The sequence below is a fragment of the Balearica regulorum genome, chromosome 3, assembly GCF_011004875.1.
Source record: "Balearica regulorum gibbericeps isolate bBalReg1 chromosome 3, bBalReg1.pri, whole genome shotgun sequence".
NCBI classification, from domain to species: domain Eukaryota; kingdom Metazoa; phylum Chordata; class Aves; order Gruiformes; family Gruidae; genus Balearica; species Balearica regulorum.
The window spans coordinates 90,782,486-90,797,300 of record NC_046186.1 but is presented as its reverse complement, the minus strand read 5'-3'; the positions used below and the strand labels follow the sequence as shown (position 1 = coordinate 90,797,300).

General features: G+C 37.2%; 1 protein-coding gene across 2 annotated transcripts in view; it reads right to left on the bottom strand.

Moving 5' to 3' along the window:
• BIRC6 (baculoviral IAP repeat containing 6) overlaps positions 1–14,815 on the bottom strand; it is a 184,833-nt gene that overhangs the window by 113,811 nt on the left and 56,207 nt on the right. Inside the window, exons 21-32 of one of the 2 annotated variants that reach the window (XM_075748914.1) lie at positions 13,711–13,858; positions 9,285–9,418; positions 8,029–8,175; positions 7,317–7,504; positions 6,376–6,690; positions 5,859–5,958; positions 5,196–5,410; positions 4,798–5,006; positions 4,148–4,494; positions 2,917–3,136; positions 1,857–1,990; positions 88–225 (exon numbers count right to left, since the gene is read on the bottom strand). In XM_075748914.1, coding sequence (XP_075605029.1) covers positions 88–225; positions 1,857–1,990; positions 2,917–3,136; positions 4,148–4,494; positions 4,798–5,006; positions 5,196–5,410; positions 5,859–5,958; positions 6,376–6,690; positions 7,317–7,504; positions 8,029–8,175; positions 9,285–9,418; positions 13,711–13,858 — 2,295 coding nt within the window. The remainder of the gene's footprint in view (positions 1–87; positions 226–1,856; positions 1,991–2,916; positions 3,137–4,147; positions 4,495–4,797; positions 5,007–5,195; positions 5,411–5,858; positions 5,959–6,375; positions 6,691–7,316; positions 7,505–8,028; positions 8,176–9,284; positions 9,419–13,710; positions 13,859–14,815) is intronic. The other variant, XM_075748915.1, reaches the window with a different exon arrangement.

The window sequence follows — 14,815 nt, the reverse complement described above, 5'->3', positions numbered from 1 at the left end:
AAGTGAATAGAAAACACATTTGAAGTATTTGAACAGCTCCCAAGCCAACACCCATAGAAGCAAGTTTTGATAATAAGTGTTACATGCCTGTCAAAAATCGTTCCCTCTCTTTTCCATTCAGAGGTTTCTTGGCTGTGGCTGCTTCATCTTCAGCAGTAGCTACGTAATCCAGTAGTCTGGACACCAGCATTACAACCCAGCTGATCATGGGAATGTCTAAAACTCCTTCAAAATAAATAGATTTGAGTGCCTTAATAAAGTTTTGAAGTCATAACAAAATAGTTTTAAAGAAGTCATTAAAAGCACTAGATGGCACATGTTTCACTAGGCCACAAAGAATCACAAGACAAGAAACTCCAGTTTCCTGTCCACAATGGCAGAAAGCAGCCCACTCCAAGCAGGCAGAGGAGTAGGAGGCCTCCTCGTAACAGGATCTGAACAGTAACAGAAGAGTAAATTGCAAGAATAGAGACGAGTAGCACTGGTGACCGCTACATACCTTTTTGGTTGGCAGAATAAAAAGAAGGGAGCCTGCTGCAGTGTGAAGTATATACCCTTTCATACTTCTGTTTAAACAAGTGCATTTCTTTTCCTTTTATCTCTTAAAAAAAACCCCAAGATATCAAAATTTTTGGCTTCTCTCCCTCCCTCCAAGTGTCTTTTGCTTACTCCTTCCCCCCCCGTCTCAAAGTTTACAACTTCTCTCTACCCACAACACAATACTCACCTCTTGCTCTGATTGTCCTCTGTTTTCTGACTTTTTCCCCAGTAAGTTTTCACCCCTTTGACCCTTAGTTATGCGTGATAGTTCTCAAATAGGAATTTCTTCTGCCGTACCTGATGCTTCCACCACACATAATAATGCCCTAGTACTCACCTGTACTGTCCAGGAGGAAGGAAGCTGGAAGACCAGCAAATAAAGCTCTGAAGTATCAGTTACTTCTGCTTCCTAAAGTCCTCCGTGAGGACAACTAGTAAGGCAAGAGCTATGAAAGGAATTGGCAGCTGTGGGGAGAGTGCAAACAGAGGTAGAGGAGATGTAAGCTTGGGTTTGCCTCAAACTAGTTAGAGACTACAGCAGGATATGGCCACGATAGAGAAAGTACATGGTAGACCAATGGGAAGCAATAGGACAGCTTCTGACACCAGCTGTAGGCTTGTTTACATCAGGAGACAAGGTAAAAAGTAAGGACAGAATCTCAGCTGGCATTTATCAACTTCACAACACTAAGAATTTTAAACAACATATCTTCTACAATGTTCTGCTACATGTACGTAACAAATTAAGTAGCCTAGAGTCTGATGTTTTCAAAAGCAAGCATTTTCTTCAAACTTAGGGTAGGTAAGAAAACACTCCAAAAAAATCAAGTTTGGAGAATATCATTTCAGTCATTTTAGGGTCAAAAAAACGTATATTCCTTATGAGTACAAAAAACCACCATGTAGTTTGCAGAAACCATGCAGATATACCTAACAAACCTGTCTTCATAACCGTGTTTCACCTCAAGAGCTTGACACTTACAATGGATCTCATGTGGAAAAGGGGCACTTCTTTCCAAAGTCATTCACTAGAGTAATTAGAGTTGTCTACACATTAGATGTTCTCCTCGCTTTGTTAAAATTTTAAAGCTTCCTAGTTGAATTAAAAGCAACTGAACAGATTTCGCTCAGGTTTAAACAGAGGGGTGGGAGGGACGAATCTCTTTTAGCACCTAAAGAGCAAGAAGTGTCAGCACATTTTAAATACGGTAAAGGAGAAGTTTCTTCTTTTAATACACCAAAAATTGTGAGCTAGTCTCTCAATTTTCTAGCTTATAATGAACATGAAAATATAGTTTCACAAATTAGAGGGCTACCTTCAGTTCTTCTGTGCACAGGTAAATGAGGTTGCAGTGGTGACAGCAGGTTATCCAGGAGATTAAGCAAACTTTCTAAAACACCACTGTTGCTAAGCGATCTTTGGCCAATGCAAGAAAGCAACATGAAGACCCTAAAAGTAAAATTTACATATTTAAGATTTCTTTTTCAGATCCAGTAATATTCTGAAACACTCCTTATAGAACAATATTCCCCTAGGCTTTCATCTAAGATACAAGCAGATTCTTACAGAAAGCACTACTGTGGCCCAGCAAGCAAATGGGATTTCATGTTTTATTGTTGTAAAGACAATGCAGTATTTTAGGGTGAACATTTTCTTTTTCACCCTGAAGAGGTCAGCAGAGCATTTGACTTAATACATCTGAAACAAGACCTCATCCATTTTATTTCCTATTACAGATGATACACTGAATAGCAGGGATCGAGAATTATACCTATGTATTCTTAAATCCTTGAATTAATTAATTTAAAAAAAATATGAAAATATAAATGTTGCTGTCCAAAGAAGACAGAACAGCAAATACGTTTGATTAAAATAAAATGCTAATGTTTAGAATATCAAAGACCTCAATCAATAATCTGAAACAATCAACACATCTAACATGCAATGCTCAACTCTACATTTGTTTGTTCTTATGTCAGAGAAATCTTTTGTATTAAATGCTAATAGTGTGCTTTCCAGTCTCAATTCTACTTCCAAATGCATTAGAAGAGCAGTTCTATGATGAGGGTGCATTTAGGCCTGATAAAGTAGATGGCAATTTTTGACACTGGGGAGCAATCCTGCTAGGTATGCAAACATCTCCAAGTAAGGAAAATGAGCAACTTATTGTGGTGCAAGCACCAAATAGGTGCAATGAATAACTGCAATCAGGCATTTATCATTTGCAATGCTTTTTTGGGACTATTTCTTAAATCAATGGAATAGATAGTTAAGTATTCTTCAGTCGCATCTTCTCAATTCCAATGTTAAGTTATGAACGATGGAATTATTTAAGTGATCCACAGGTAATGCATCAACATAGACTTATATCTTACCTGTCTTGTGGGAATATGAGAAGTTGCTCTGAATTGTATAATTCCTGCAGTACGTTTGAGAGAAACTGACCCCACCATCTTTCTCCTCCACAGAGCTGAACAAGCAGAAGGCCAGTATGCAATCGTATCTTTGGGGTTCCACTGATACACAGGTGTTTAAATAATTCTTCACAAGCTTGAGCATGAAAAGTACTTTGCAGAACCACAGGAACAGAGTGCCCTTTTAAGAAAGGGGAACAAACAACTATGTTTAAGGAGACAATGGCTTGAAAATATAGGAGGAAAAAGTTTGTAGGAAGTTTTTAAAACTATTATGATTAGACTAAATGGCGGGGGGGGGGGGGGGGGGGGGGCAGGGAGAACATATCAAAGAGATGGTAATTTGCAGGTAGACCAGGCCATTTGATCAACATGAAATCAATTTCATATCAGTGGAAATACCCCCATGGAATCTACACAAAGCAAAAACCAAACCATCATTATGCTTAAGAAGAAACTGGCACAGAAAAGTACAAGACAAACACACCAATCTGTCAACAGAACAATGACCTTTGGTGGGGGGGGGGGGTGTTTGTTGATTTTTTTTGTTCAGTTGGGGTTTTTGTTGTTGTTGTTGGAAAAAAACACCACTCCTACTCAGACTTTTCAATTTCAATTCCTCATGAACTCTTTCAATGGCAAGTTTAGGAAATAAATATCCTTACTGGATATTAAAAATCACGAACTAAGCAGAGATACTGGTTTTATGACTTTCCCCACACACACAGAGAAGCAATTTCTGCTTCCCCTCCCCAGTTCTAATGGCCTAATCCATTCCCAGTGTTGCACAGGCTTTGATGCTCACAGATCCTTCCACAAGCTGTTTCTACCTATGAAAATAACATGAGTATTCTGCCTGGGCAGTCTTCTGTTACTTCAGCAAACTGAATCAGCCCACAGAAGGATCAGATGACTATCTGAACAACAGAATATGTAGCCAGGTCTACAGAAAAGGGAGAAGGACCTCGACACCCTCTCCTATCCTTTTCAGAAGCAAGGAGTGGTTAGGTCAGCTTGCTGCCACTGGTGAAACTTTACACTGTATGTAACCAGCTACTAAAATCACAGTAAAACATATCTGAACATACTTTAAAAGCTTCATGGTGGGAAAGCACAGATCAAGAAATAGAAACACTTGCAAATTGTTTCTACTAACGTGACAGAAATATCAAAACCTCAAAAAAATACTAACCATTGGAAGAATGAAGCAAACTAAGCAAAGTATCCAGTAAGTATCTAATGATGGTGCGTAACTGTTCTGTGGATGACATCTGAATCAAATCTTTTGGATCAGATTGCTCCTTCAGTGTTTTCCTGCTTGCACCTAAAGCTACTTTGAGCCTCTGAACAGCATGGTGAGCCAAGTTGAGTTGAAGCTGTAGCTGAATGCAGTCCTGGTAAGCAGAAAAGACTCTGCTATCTTCTTCTACTGCCTTGTCTGGCTTTCGTAAAAAGTACTGGGCATTGTTAGCACTATTGAGTGGTGGCAGGTCAATACTCTGCAGAAGGATTTCTAACCGATGACAGGCCAAATTGTACCTAAAGGGAAACATTCCAACGCACAATTCAACAGATCAACAGCAATACATTTGACAATCACCCTGCCAGAAGATGACTTCTGGTCCATTTTGAATGCACTGTTAAAATAGATATTGAAAAAAAATACAGTGTAGTCTTTGTCACTGCTAGAGAGATATTCAGTGTAACAACTGTACAACAAAGAGTTTTCTTTGGTCTGAAGAACATCATAGGAAAGGGGGAAAAAAAATCTGTAATATCACAATATCCCAGTGTTTTAAGTTAAAATAATTAGTAAGTACACATATTTTTTTTTCTTCTAACCTGCACTGTATGTCTTCTTGCAACGCAACCATCATTGCCAAATGTTGGTCAATTTCTGGCTGATTTGCAGCTTCACCTTCTCCTCTGAGGGGATCGTGCATTAGTTTCAGCTCATTTTCAAAGGGTAAGATATAGGTATGGCCATAATAAAATCCTAATGGGATTTTTGCTCTGGCATTTGTGCTACCATATCGACCAATAACAGTGATCTGAAAGAGAATGCAACTGTACTGTAACACAATTGTATCAAAACAGACAAAAAACCCCCACAAAGTCAAAAATTCATAGAAAATTGACAGTCCACTAAAGTTTGGTCTAAAGAGAACTTCAGAGAAAGTTCACATACTACCAAAGATCAAGAGTTTAAAAGATAGAGTATGTAGTCTATCTCCTTTTACCTTCATAAACCTGCAAACTGGAGGTGGCAGCAAGTCATGTAAAATAAGTGAATGTGTGCTAATGTCAGTAGCCACTACCAGTCGTCTTCCATCCACTTCTTCTCCTAAAGTCCAGATGTCAATTGACAAAGAAGCTAAATCTCCACAAGTGGGAATCAATACATCTGTCAGCAATATAGGTCTTCCAAAATCTAAGGTCACAAATCTTCGTGCTCCTAGGGAAAAAAACACAGGATTGCCTAAAAGACCAGTGTGGGCTAACCAGTGAAGAGATGCTACTTCTCAAACAATAAAGACATGGTTTATATATTGTTCAAAACATATACATTTGAGGTTAAAAAAAAAATATCTCAGAATCTCTCACTACAGCTTGCAACCTTCAAAAAGAAAATTTTGGCTTCAACTTAATTTGTTATGCTTTTTATGCATTATTTCAGAACAGGTGCTCTGTTCCCCCAGTCTCCAGGATTTTCCAACTTGATAAACATCACTGAACGCTGGGTCTTAAAACTTCCAGATACGAGAGAAATGAAACTGAGAAATATCTTTCCTTTGGAAAGCCAAGTGAGACTACAGCTAAGCAACTTACTTAAGAACCTGGAAAATATTCCACTTCTTATTAGAAAATGTATCAAAAATTATAATTAGGAATTCTGCTTTTACCTGAGTGCATTCGCTCTATAATAATTGACTGATGAGGTGGAGGTTGAAGAAAATGTGAAGCGTGAGATATTGCAAGAGCAAGACCAGATCCAAGTGGATTCTGAGGAGTGGGAAAACATCAGTAAAATTAAGTCATTAGAATCTATGCATTTATAATACGATGTTCTTTACAAAAGACTGTAAGAAAAGCTCTTCTGATTTAAAGATGTACGATTCTGACAACACCTCACTATATTTAGATTTGAGCATGAACCCTCACAATATATTAAATACTAAGTTCAAAGGACTAATAACTCCTTATGTAGTTAAGCTATCCCCAATTAAAAAAAAAACCTATTTGAGGTACTATAACAATTCTATCTTGCTTTCATAAGTCTTCAAAAGGTGTAAATTTAGTGATATAGTTTTCACATGTCATCCAAATAAACAGGTATTTACTAGCACTCAGGTACAAATTAGATCCTGATAAGGCTTACAGCATGTTGTTTCTATAAGAAAAACAAACAAAAATAATTACCGTTCTAGACTTGCTTGTATTTTTGTTATGCGCTGCAAGGTTAACTGTTGGGGGATCAATGACTGAACCAGGGAAAAGCTGAGCAAGTTCTGCATTAATAACAGCAGAAACTGCCTCATTAGGTGGAGTCAAAGGTGGAGTCATGAATAGAGGAGTTGTTTTTGGTGTGGGTGGAATGACATCTGAAGGATGGATGAAGAACCCTGGGGCTGCTACTGGATTAGAAGGCACAGAGTTGTGAACAGGACCAACTGCTGATGCTGCTGCTGCCGCCGCTGCTGTTGTCTGATGCAGTTTTGCTTCCAGCTTAGCTTTCTGTGAGCAAAATGAAAGCAGTGTATGTAGCAGATAATACTGCTTGTGAACACAGTACTAGTACTGAACCACAAGTTCAACTTTCATTACAAAATCAGATTTAATAAATCTAAGTTACCTTCAACACAGGCATGTTAGATGTCCAACTGTAAGCTGAAAATCAAAACTCTATTCTATTTGACCTCACTTGTGAGCAATTCAGTAAATAATTGGTGTAATCAAAAAATAAAAAAACCTACAACTGAGCAGCAAAGTAGAGTCAACAGAGCCAAGCTTCACACTGACAATGGCTTTATGCCTGGTACTTCCCTGTGTCGGCAATCGCGCTTTTCATTTCAGTGGGCTTTTTCAATTTCAGACTGATATACTTATGTATTAAGACTTACTTTTGATTACAAACTCCCAACCCACCCTCAAAATAAACAAAAAACAAATCTGAAAGAACAAAGCAGCATGGGAGACACTCTCAGCATTTTGCTTGTTAAGAGTGATCCTTAGTGCAGAGCTGTTTCTTCCTCAAATACACTATGGAGAAAAAAAAATAAAAAAGCCACTAGCTCTGCAACTACTTTCTCAGCTTTTGAAGTTTAGAGACAGCATTAAAAAATAGCCAAATAGCCTCCAACCTGTTGCTGAAGCTTCAAAAGCTGCTGCTGTTTCTCTTGCAGCACCTGGAGCTGTTGCTCGGCTGAGGCCATTGCATGAGAGAGAGACTGCAAAGCTACCTGGGCTGCTGAACTCAGTGCTGTCGAGGCTTCCCCAACCGTTCCAGAAGAGAGGCCACCAACTGCTGGGGTAACCCCAAAGGTACTCACTGGCATGAAAGAAACAAATAAAACCAAAACAAAAACATTTATGTAGAAAAGAAATTATAAAACACACCTTTAATCTAATTCCTTACTAAACGTAGCAATGTAAAAACAGGAGAAGTACCTCCTTTTACCCAGTTCTTGCTGCAAAGTAACATCATCTATAAACCAGATAATTTGTAATTCAAGACTATGCGCACTCATCATACATGCAACATTTTTATTACAGAAGTGCCACCTAATGCCCTGGAATTCTTTTGCCACGTAAGGCTGCAAGGTAAAGATGCAAGCTTGTATGTTATACTTTCTGATAGAAACAAATTGATTCGAATTAATAAATTTGGAATCTGGTTTGTTAAGCTCTAAGAAGTTAACTTCACTATATAGTAACTATTTAATAAAAAGCAAAACATCTCAACACTTAGAAAACTACAGGCAATCTGTTTGTCAAAGAGTGCTCATTATGTCAAATTAAAAATATCATATTGTGGAACTATGCTATGTAGAAAAAATGAAAAATTGTATATACCAGTAAACGTACTTGCATCGTCCCTTTCTATTCTAGTTCCATCACTTGTTGAAACACAGGTAAAGTGCAGAGGTTCAACTTCCAGAAGTCCAGTAAGGGAAGTAAAACTACCTTCAGCAGCTGCACAGCTACTTATTTTCCCATTTCCTGAAAAAGAAATAATTATCTCCACAATCAGCTAATGTTTTCCTGACAGCAACATTTCAAGTCACAAAGAGGTGAAAGAGACAACTAAATACAATCCACATATTTTATTACTTCACATTGTGGAACAAACACCTTAACGCTATCACATCCACAACATAAATGGAAGTATATTTTAAAATGGATAATGCTGCCAAATGTGAACAAAGTATCTGAAGTCAAACTATGGAATGTGACAGCAGAAGCACAGTGTAACCTTCTTAATTCCAGAAATAAATTATATATGGATGCTCTATTCTTTCTACACTGTGAGAAAATTAGCTTGCAAAAATACATTGATGTTACTGGAAAGGAAAAGAAAGAAAATAACAGACTGACTAAGACCATACACTGAGTTAGTATAAAAACTATACTATTATTCAACATACTAACAAATTCGGTGTTGTATGGAGGGCGGATGGGTAGGAGCATACAAGAAAAGGGAAGGAGTCACTGTGACTGATGAACGTGCTTGTTATGAAAAGAATTTCCTGACAGGTAAAAAACCATCTCATTCTTAGGACAGTCCATGGCCTAAAGATTCACTTATGAACTAACCTGAGAGGATAGATACAAATATGCTTTTAAGGTATTTTAATGCCTCTGAAACATGAAAAAATCTCTCATTAAATCTGTAATATTTAAGTAGAAGAGTGCCATATGGCAGCTTTCCAACTTTGGAAAAATCCATTTAGGTTTCTCTGCCTATGAGATGGTTGCTAGTCTAAACGAGTAATAACATATCTCAAGGAAGCTGCTCAATAGAAGTGACAGATGCTTCCTAGATGACTCTGACCCAAGGAATGATAGCAGCCTTTCTGTTTAATCCCTAGCCTTTTCTTAGATCTTCCAGAGGATAAGAAAAGAACAGATTCCAGGAAGAGGCTTTTTTCTTGCCCTAAGGGCTACAGGAAATGTAAGAGATCTCACGAAGCAAGAGAGTATCTTGAACTTCATTATGTACAGCTATAAAACAGACTGAAAGTATATAACCACATCTCTGCTAAAGGAAAACAGTATAACAGAGAGAATCACCAATTCTTCCACAGTAGATGACTGTTAAACATACGCACCTGATAGAACATCAGACAAATCAATTTCATCAGACTGTACTCCAATGCTGCTGTTGTATACATTTTTACAAGAAGAGCCACTTATTTCCAAATCAAACAGAACTGGATCAAAAGGTGAACTATATAATCCATATCTGCAAATGGAATAAGACAAACAGCACTATTCAAACAATAAGAATTCATATAAAATTATTTATGGAAAAAAGTCAAGTATTTAATTGTCAGGATTCATTATATTCCAAACTATTCTTTTCAATCAATTACCATATCTAGAAATTACCATTTACTTATATTTCATTAAAGTCATTTATTAGGTGACCTTTTCAAACAGCTTACCATGCTAAATAAGTAACTCTTTGTTACTGAATAGTTTTGAAGATGTAATACTCTCTTGGAAACATGACACATAATCACGCTCAGCCATGGAAACTAGAACTACAAGTCTTAGTTAGCCACAGCAATATGCATGCCTGCACATGGTAAATCAGACATTTATCTGAAGTCAATTAAAAACACAGTACTGTTGTCCAAAAGAGCAAAAGAAAATCCACCTCAGCTTGTTCTTCCAGCTGAAGTAAGTAGAAAAAAAGGAAATGCTTCTAGGGGTATCAACCAGCACTTGCGAGTACTTTAAATATCTCAGCAGAAGAAAACCTCATTACTACTACTCATTACTATTACAACTCTGGCAGTACTGCAGAGGAAAAAAAATAATGCAATTTTTTGTATTTACTCAGGTAACAAGGTGGTTCCAAATCAATCCAGGTTTTATAAGCCAAGAAAAAGCAAAATCCAAAGTAATAACAAAATCAGTGTTGCTTTTTTTTTGTGTGTGTACTGATACCTATTACCAGCAACTGATGAGAAAAAATGGAAGTCAGGCCAAATTATTAATCAGGAGAAAGAAAGAATGCATCTGTGCAGGTACAAAAGTGAGAAACATAAAATACCGTGCTTTGACTGGCAAGAGCCAGAACAAATATGAATTATTTCCATGAATACATGGGCAGCAAGAGGAAGTTCCTCCACCCCCTTTTCCATCTGCCTCTGAGCAGCTTCTCTGTTCTTTAGCAGGCGAGGAAAGCCCCCAACAGGTAACGCTGAGAAGACTGGAGTGTTCAAATGTCTTTTTTGATCAAGTAGTCACAAAAGGATAAATGTCTACATGAATACTACACCACCAGCAACAAGGTAGAATAGGTTCTAGACTTCTCTGAATGCTAAAATCCTTCCACATTGGCTGGGCTCAGTGCTTTTAGCCACACAATCCTAAGACTAACTAGTCAGAAAATGACATTATACAAAAGGGCAATAATTGCTACTGATCTTTGGGAAGGGGGAGGGAGGGCAGAGAAAGGAGGAAAGAAACATACATTCCCCAACCAAGTTACTAGCACCTACAAGGTAGCAAATTTAAGATGACAACTTTATACTAAGAACAAAACATATTAGATGAATCTAGGTTATCTCCACAAGCATGTACTACACAGAAACAGTGCATACTGTTTCTAGCTAGACTGATGTGTTTGCTGCATGACCTTTTTACATAAGCAAAGCAAGACATGCTCCTGTAAAGTGATTACTAAAACACATAAAAATGATCAGACAAAAGTCAGTACAGTACCTTCACAACCTATTTTAGACCTCAGATTTACAAACTCAATAACTTAGGTCTGTTCAACATGAATCTTGCAAGTAATCAGCATTAAAGTGAAGAGTTTGATTTATTAAGTAAGCAGGTGACAAACACTACAAAGGGGTTACAAGAGCTTTGTAGAATAGAATCAGAACTTGAATGTATTGCAGAGAGTTAAATATATTCTGTCCAATCCAGATTTATTTCAATAAGCACAGTGCCTTTTACTGATCCTTCAGCAGGAATGATCAGGTTCACAGTTTTTAGCTGCATTAGCAACACTTTTCAGAAAAGGACATAGAAGTTACATGAACCAAAAAACAAAGAATGACTCAAGAATGTCACATAAAAACCCCAACACCCTATTCATTTATGCAGTAATGAACATAAACTATGTGAAATACCTCTTCTGCTTCACTCAGAGATCTCAACTGGAATAATGTTTACAATTTTGTGTACCACAATTCAAGGAAAATGAGGACCAAAGAAAATAGCACAAGGAAATGCTTTAAGAACGACTGCAGACCTGGAGAATACGATCAAGATGCAAACATCCTCTAGACATCTATAATTTGTTAAGAATGAAATAATCTGCTCTTTATCACCAAGGTGGACAGGACACAAATATGAAAAGACTTGGTTGCAGCAAGAGAGATTTCAGATTAGACGTGGGCAGGAGGAGACAGCTCAAGTGTTAATGATAAGAATAATTAAGCCATGTAATAGCTTACAATATTTAGAATAATTTAATCCACCACCACTTTAATCAGTTGCTTTCAAGAACAGGCTGGAGAAATTCATCAAAGCAACATGCTTTGTTGTAGGACAGCCTAAAACACTGTCTGAAATCCCTTTTTTGTTGTTCTCTAAACTGCAAATCATGTAACACACCCATCTGGCCTTATCCTTGCAAGTTTTACTTGCTTTATTGTGGCACATAATAGTAAAATGAGTGCTACTCTGCCTGAAGACAACATGAATGTGCAGATCCTTTAAGTAAACATCTGCTTGCATTTGATTACCACATGTTAGGGTATTGTACCTCGGAACAATGACAAAGAAGAAAAAAAAATACTAGAAACTCTGCAACAGAAATGCACACACATACAATAAAATACAACTCAGGGAGAAGGAAGGGAAAAAGAGTGAAGTAATAGCTGCCTGCTAATTTATCTTAAAAAAAATATATTAATACCTATCTTCTACATAAAAAAACCCCAACAACTGAGAAATGACAGTGTTCTCTTCATCTGTAGACCTATAAAGAAAAGACCAGTAAATTCTGTCTAAATTAGTAAACTAAGTCAAGATATAGTCAGTCCTTGCTACAGAGAGTGCTATAGTAATAAAATACGGGATTAGACAAATGCGTCTGCTGCTATTCTTATCCTAACTATGGGGATAATGAGTTAAAAGAGAAAGCAAACGTAGTTCCAAGAAGAAAAATCAGTAAAACACCATCTAGAAACATTCAGAAAACCTAAGCTTGAAGGATGCCAAGAACAAGAGTCACTTCAGAAAGCTTCCCTTGAGATGCAGACAGCTTTGTTGACCCTTAAGTGATCTGGAATGTCACATGTGCAAAATTCAAAAGTGAGCCACTGCAAAGGAAAAAACTTTTTCAGATATGCTGTTTAAAGGAGGTACTTGGAAACAATCTATATGAAGGAACGAGTCAATTCCTACAGAAAGGTGCCATTCTCACGTCAAGTGGAATTTTCATGTTTTTCTCCTCCATTTGGTCTCTAAAAGGAAATTCAACATAGAAACACAAAACTCTATTGTTCCAATTCACTCTGTGTATTTTTCAAAATTCTCCATTATTCAGTCACCATTTCTATTGCTGCAATAAATCTTCTCATCAACTGCAAGGATTGCAGATGATGAAATAAATAACAACTGAGATGAGGAATGTAGTAGAGAGCATGATAAGGATCCAAGTATAACACTTGAGAACAAGTTTTTATCAAGTATTTTGGGATTATAGTCCTTTAAAAAAAATAATAAACATACGCACACACACTTGGCTTACTAAATTTTCAATTTGATCTGAAGATTCTGAACCAAATCTCTTCTAACTTGATCTTTCTTGACTTGGAGGAAAACTCTTGCCCACAAATCACAACTGAAAGAGCTGTCTAATAGTAGCATGTTCCCATCATCATAATACGGCTTTGGAAGCTGCTACAAAATTGAACCACCAGAGATTTCCTTCAGGTATCATGTAAATCCAAAGTTAAATGGTCAATCAGTTCAATATGTAAAAGATGCAACATCACAATCTGAAATTAATCAGTTCATAATTTATAAGAACCTGCATTTCCAGTAAATAACTCCAGGTCTCTACACGTAGAATCTGACCTTTAGTAGCAACATATTAAATGTATGGTAAGCTTACAGAGAGACTACAATTTTGCGCAGCATTATGCAGAACTGAAACTATTCAGTACATTTGATTCCCTCCCACACTCAAAATAGGACATGCTTCATTAATCCTTACAACTAAAAATCATAAATACTAACTTAAGCATTGCATGGACTTCAAACATTACAAACACATTTGCTGATTTAAAGTGCACTGTAAATTGCAAGATAGCAATTACATTCACCTTCAACTTTGCACAAGTCAAAACTATTTTCTAGAGCTGAATCAAATTAATTCTTCCTCATACAAATATGGCAAAATGCATCTTTTTTTAAACCGTCAACCCTTTTCAGAACCAGAGGATGGCATCAGACAGTTTGTATGTTTGTTTTTAATAACTTTACAACAACCACATTTCTTAGTACCTTGTTTGAAGTAATGCTTCCATAGGTGTTAGGCGATCCTGCAACTGTCGGGACACAGCAGTAAGCAGTGATGCACAAGCTGTACTACATCCTGCCAAATCTTCATCCTTTACATAGTTCAGCAATACAAAATACCAATACACAGATCCTGCGTTAAAAAAAAAAAAAAAAAAAAAAAAATCAGGTGAAACATGATGTGAATTTTCCACTCAGAAAGCATACTTTGAATCATAATCAATGGAAGAGATAAATGAAGTATCTAATGGTTACTGAATACAGACTAGGAAGCATTCTCCCCCTCCCCCTTTTGAGAGACTTCAATTTAGAATCATTCTGTAATCATTAGTTTCCACAAGTAATTCAAATTCTCTTATCAACTAATTAATAATTGAAGAAAAAAAAGGTTCCCAAGAGACAGCTTCGCATATACTTCTTTCATTGCTTCTGCCCACTGCTTCTACTAAGCACAACAATCAAAATGCTTTTGATACACTGAGGTGCTAAGCTAGGGGTTCCAATCCCTTTAGAGTCAAGCCTTACTCTAGATTCAACTCTTCCTCTCCTCTCACTGCCTGTTTTTGGCTGCTGTCTCTTTATTCTGTATTTGCTGGAGGCACTGTTTCCTTACAGATCAGTTCTGGGAGCACAGCGCAGTGGTTCTGTACAGAAACACAAACCTCCTCCTCCTTCTCCCTCTGTGCATTCCACACTCTCAATAGCAGTGTGTTAAATGTTTCTACCTGGGTGCTTGCACAACAAGCATTTTGGACCGAAAATTAATTTTCCTGCAAGACTCTTTGGTGATGCCAAGCTAAATGCAATTCAACAACGTCATACTGTGAGAAACACAAAGCAGGTCTTGCCACACCAAATACAAGTGCTAAAGTCATCTTCCCATTCTATTTGGCACTCAAAAGGCTTCAACCAGGTGCTAAGATACCATTACTCTGCAACGTAGATGAGGAAGGAGTTTGATTTAGTTAAAAATTTCCTTTTGGTGCAGAAGTAACAGAAGCAGATTGCTAGTTGGACATCATTTGGATAGCCAGGCTCCCTGAAAAAATCTCCTAATTTTCCCAAACAACAGACAATCCTGATTCTCACT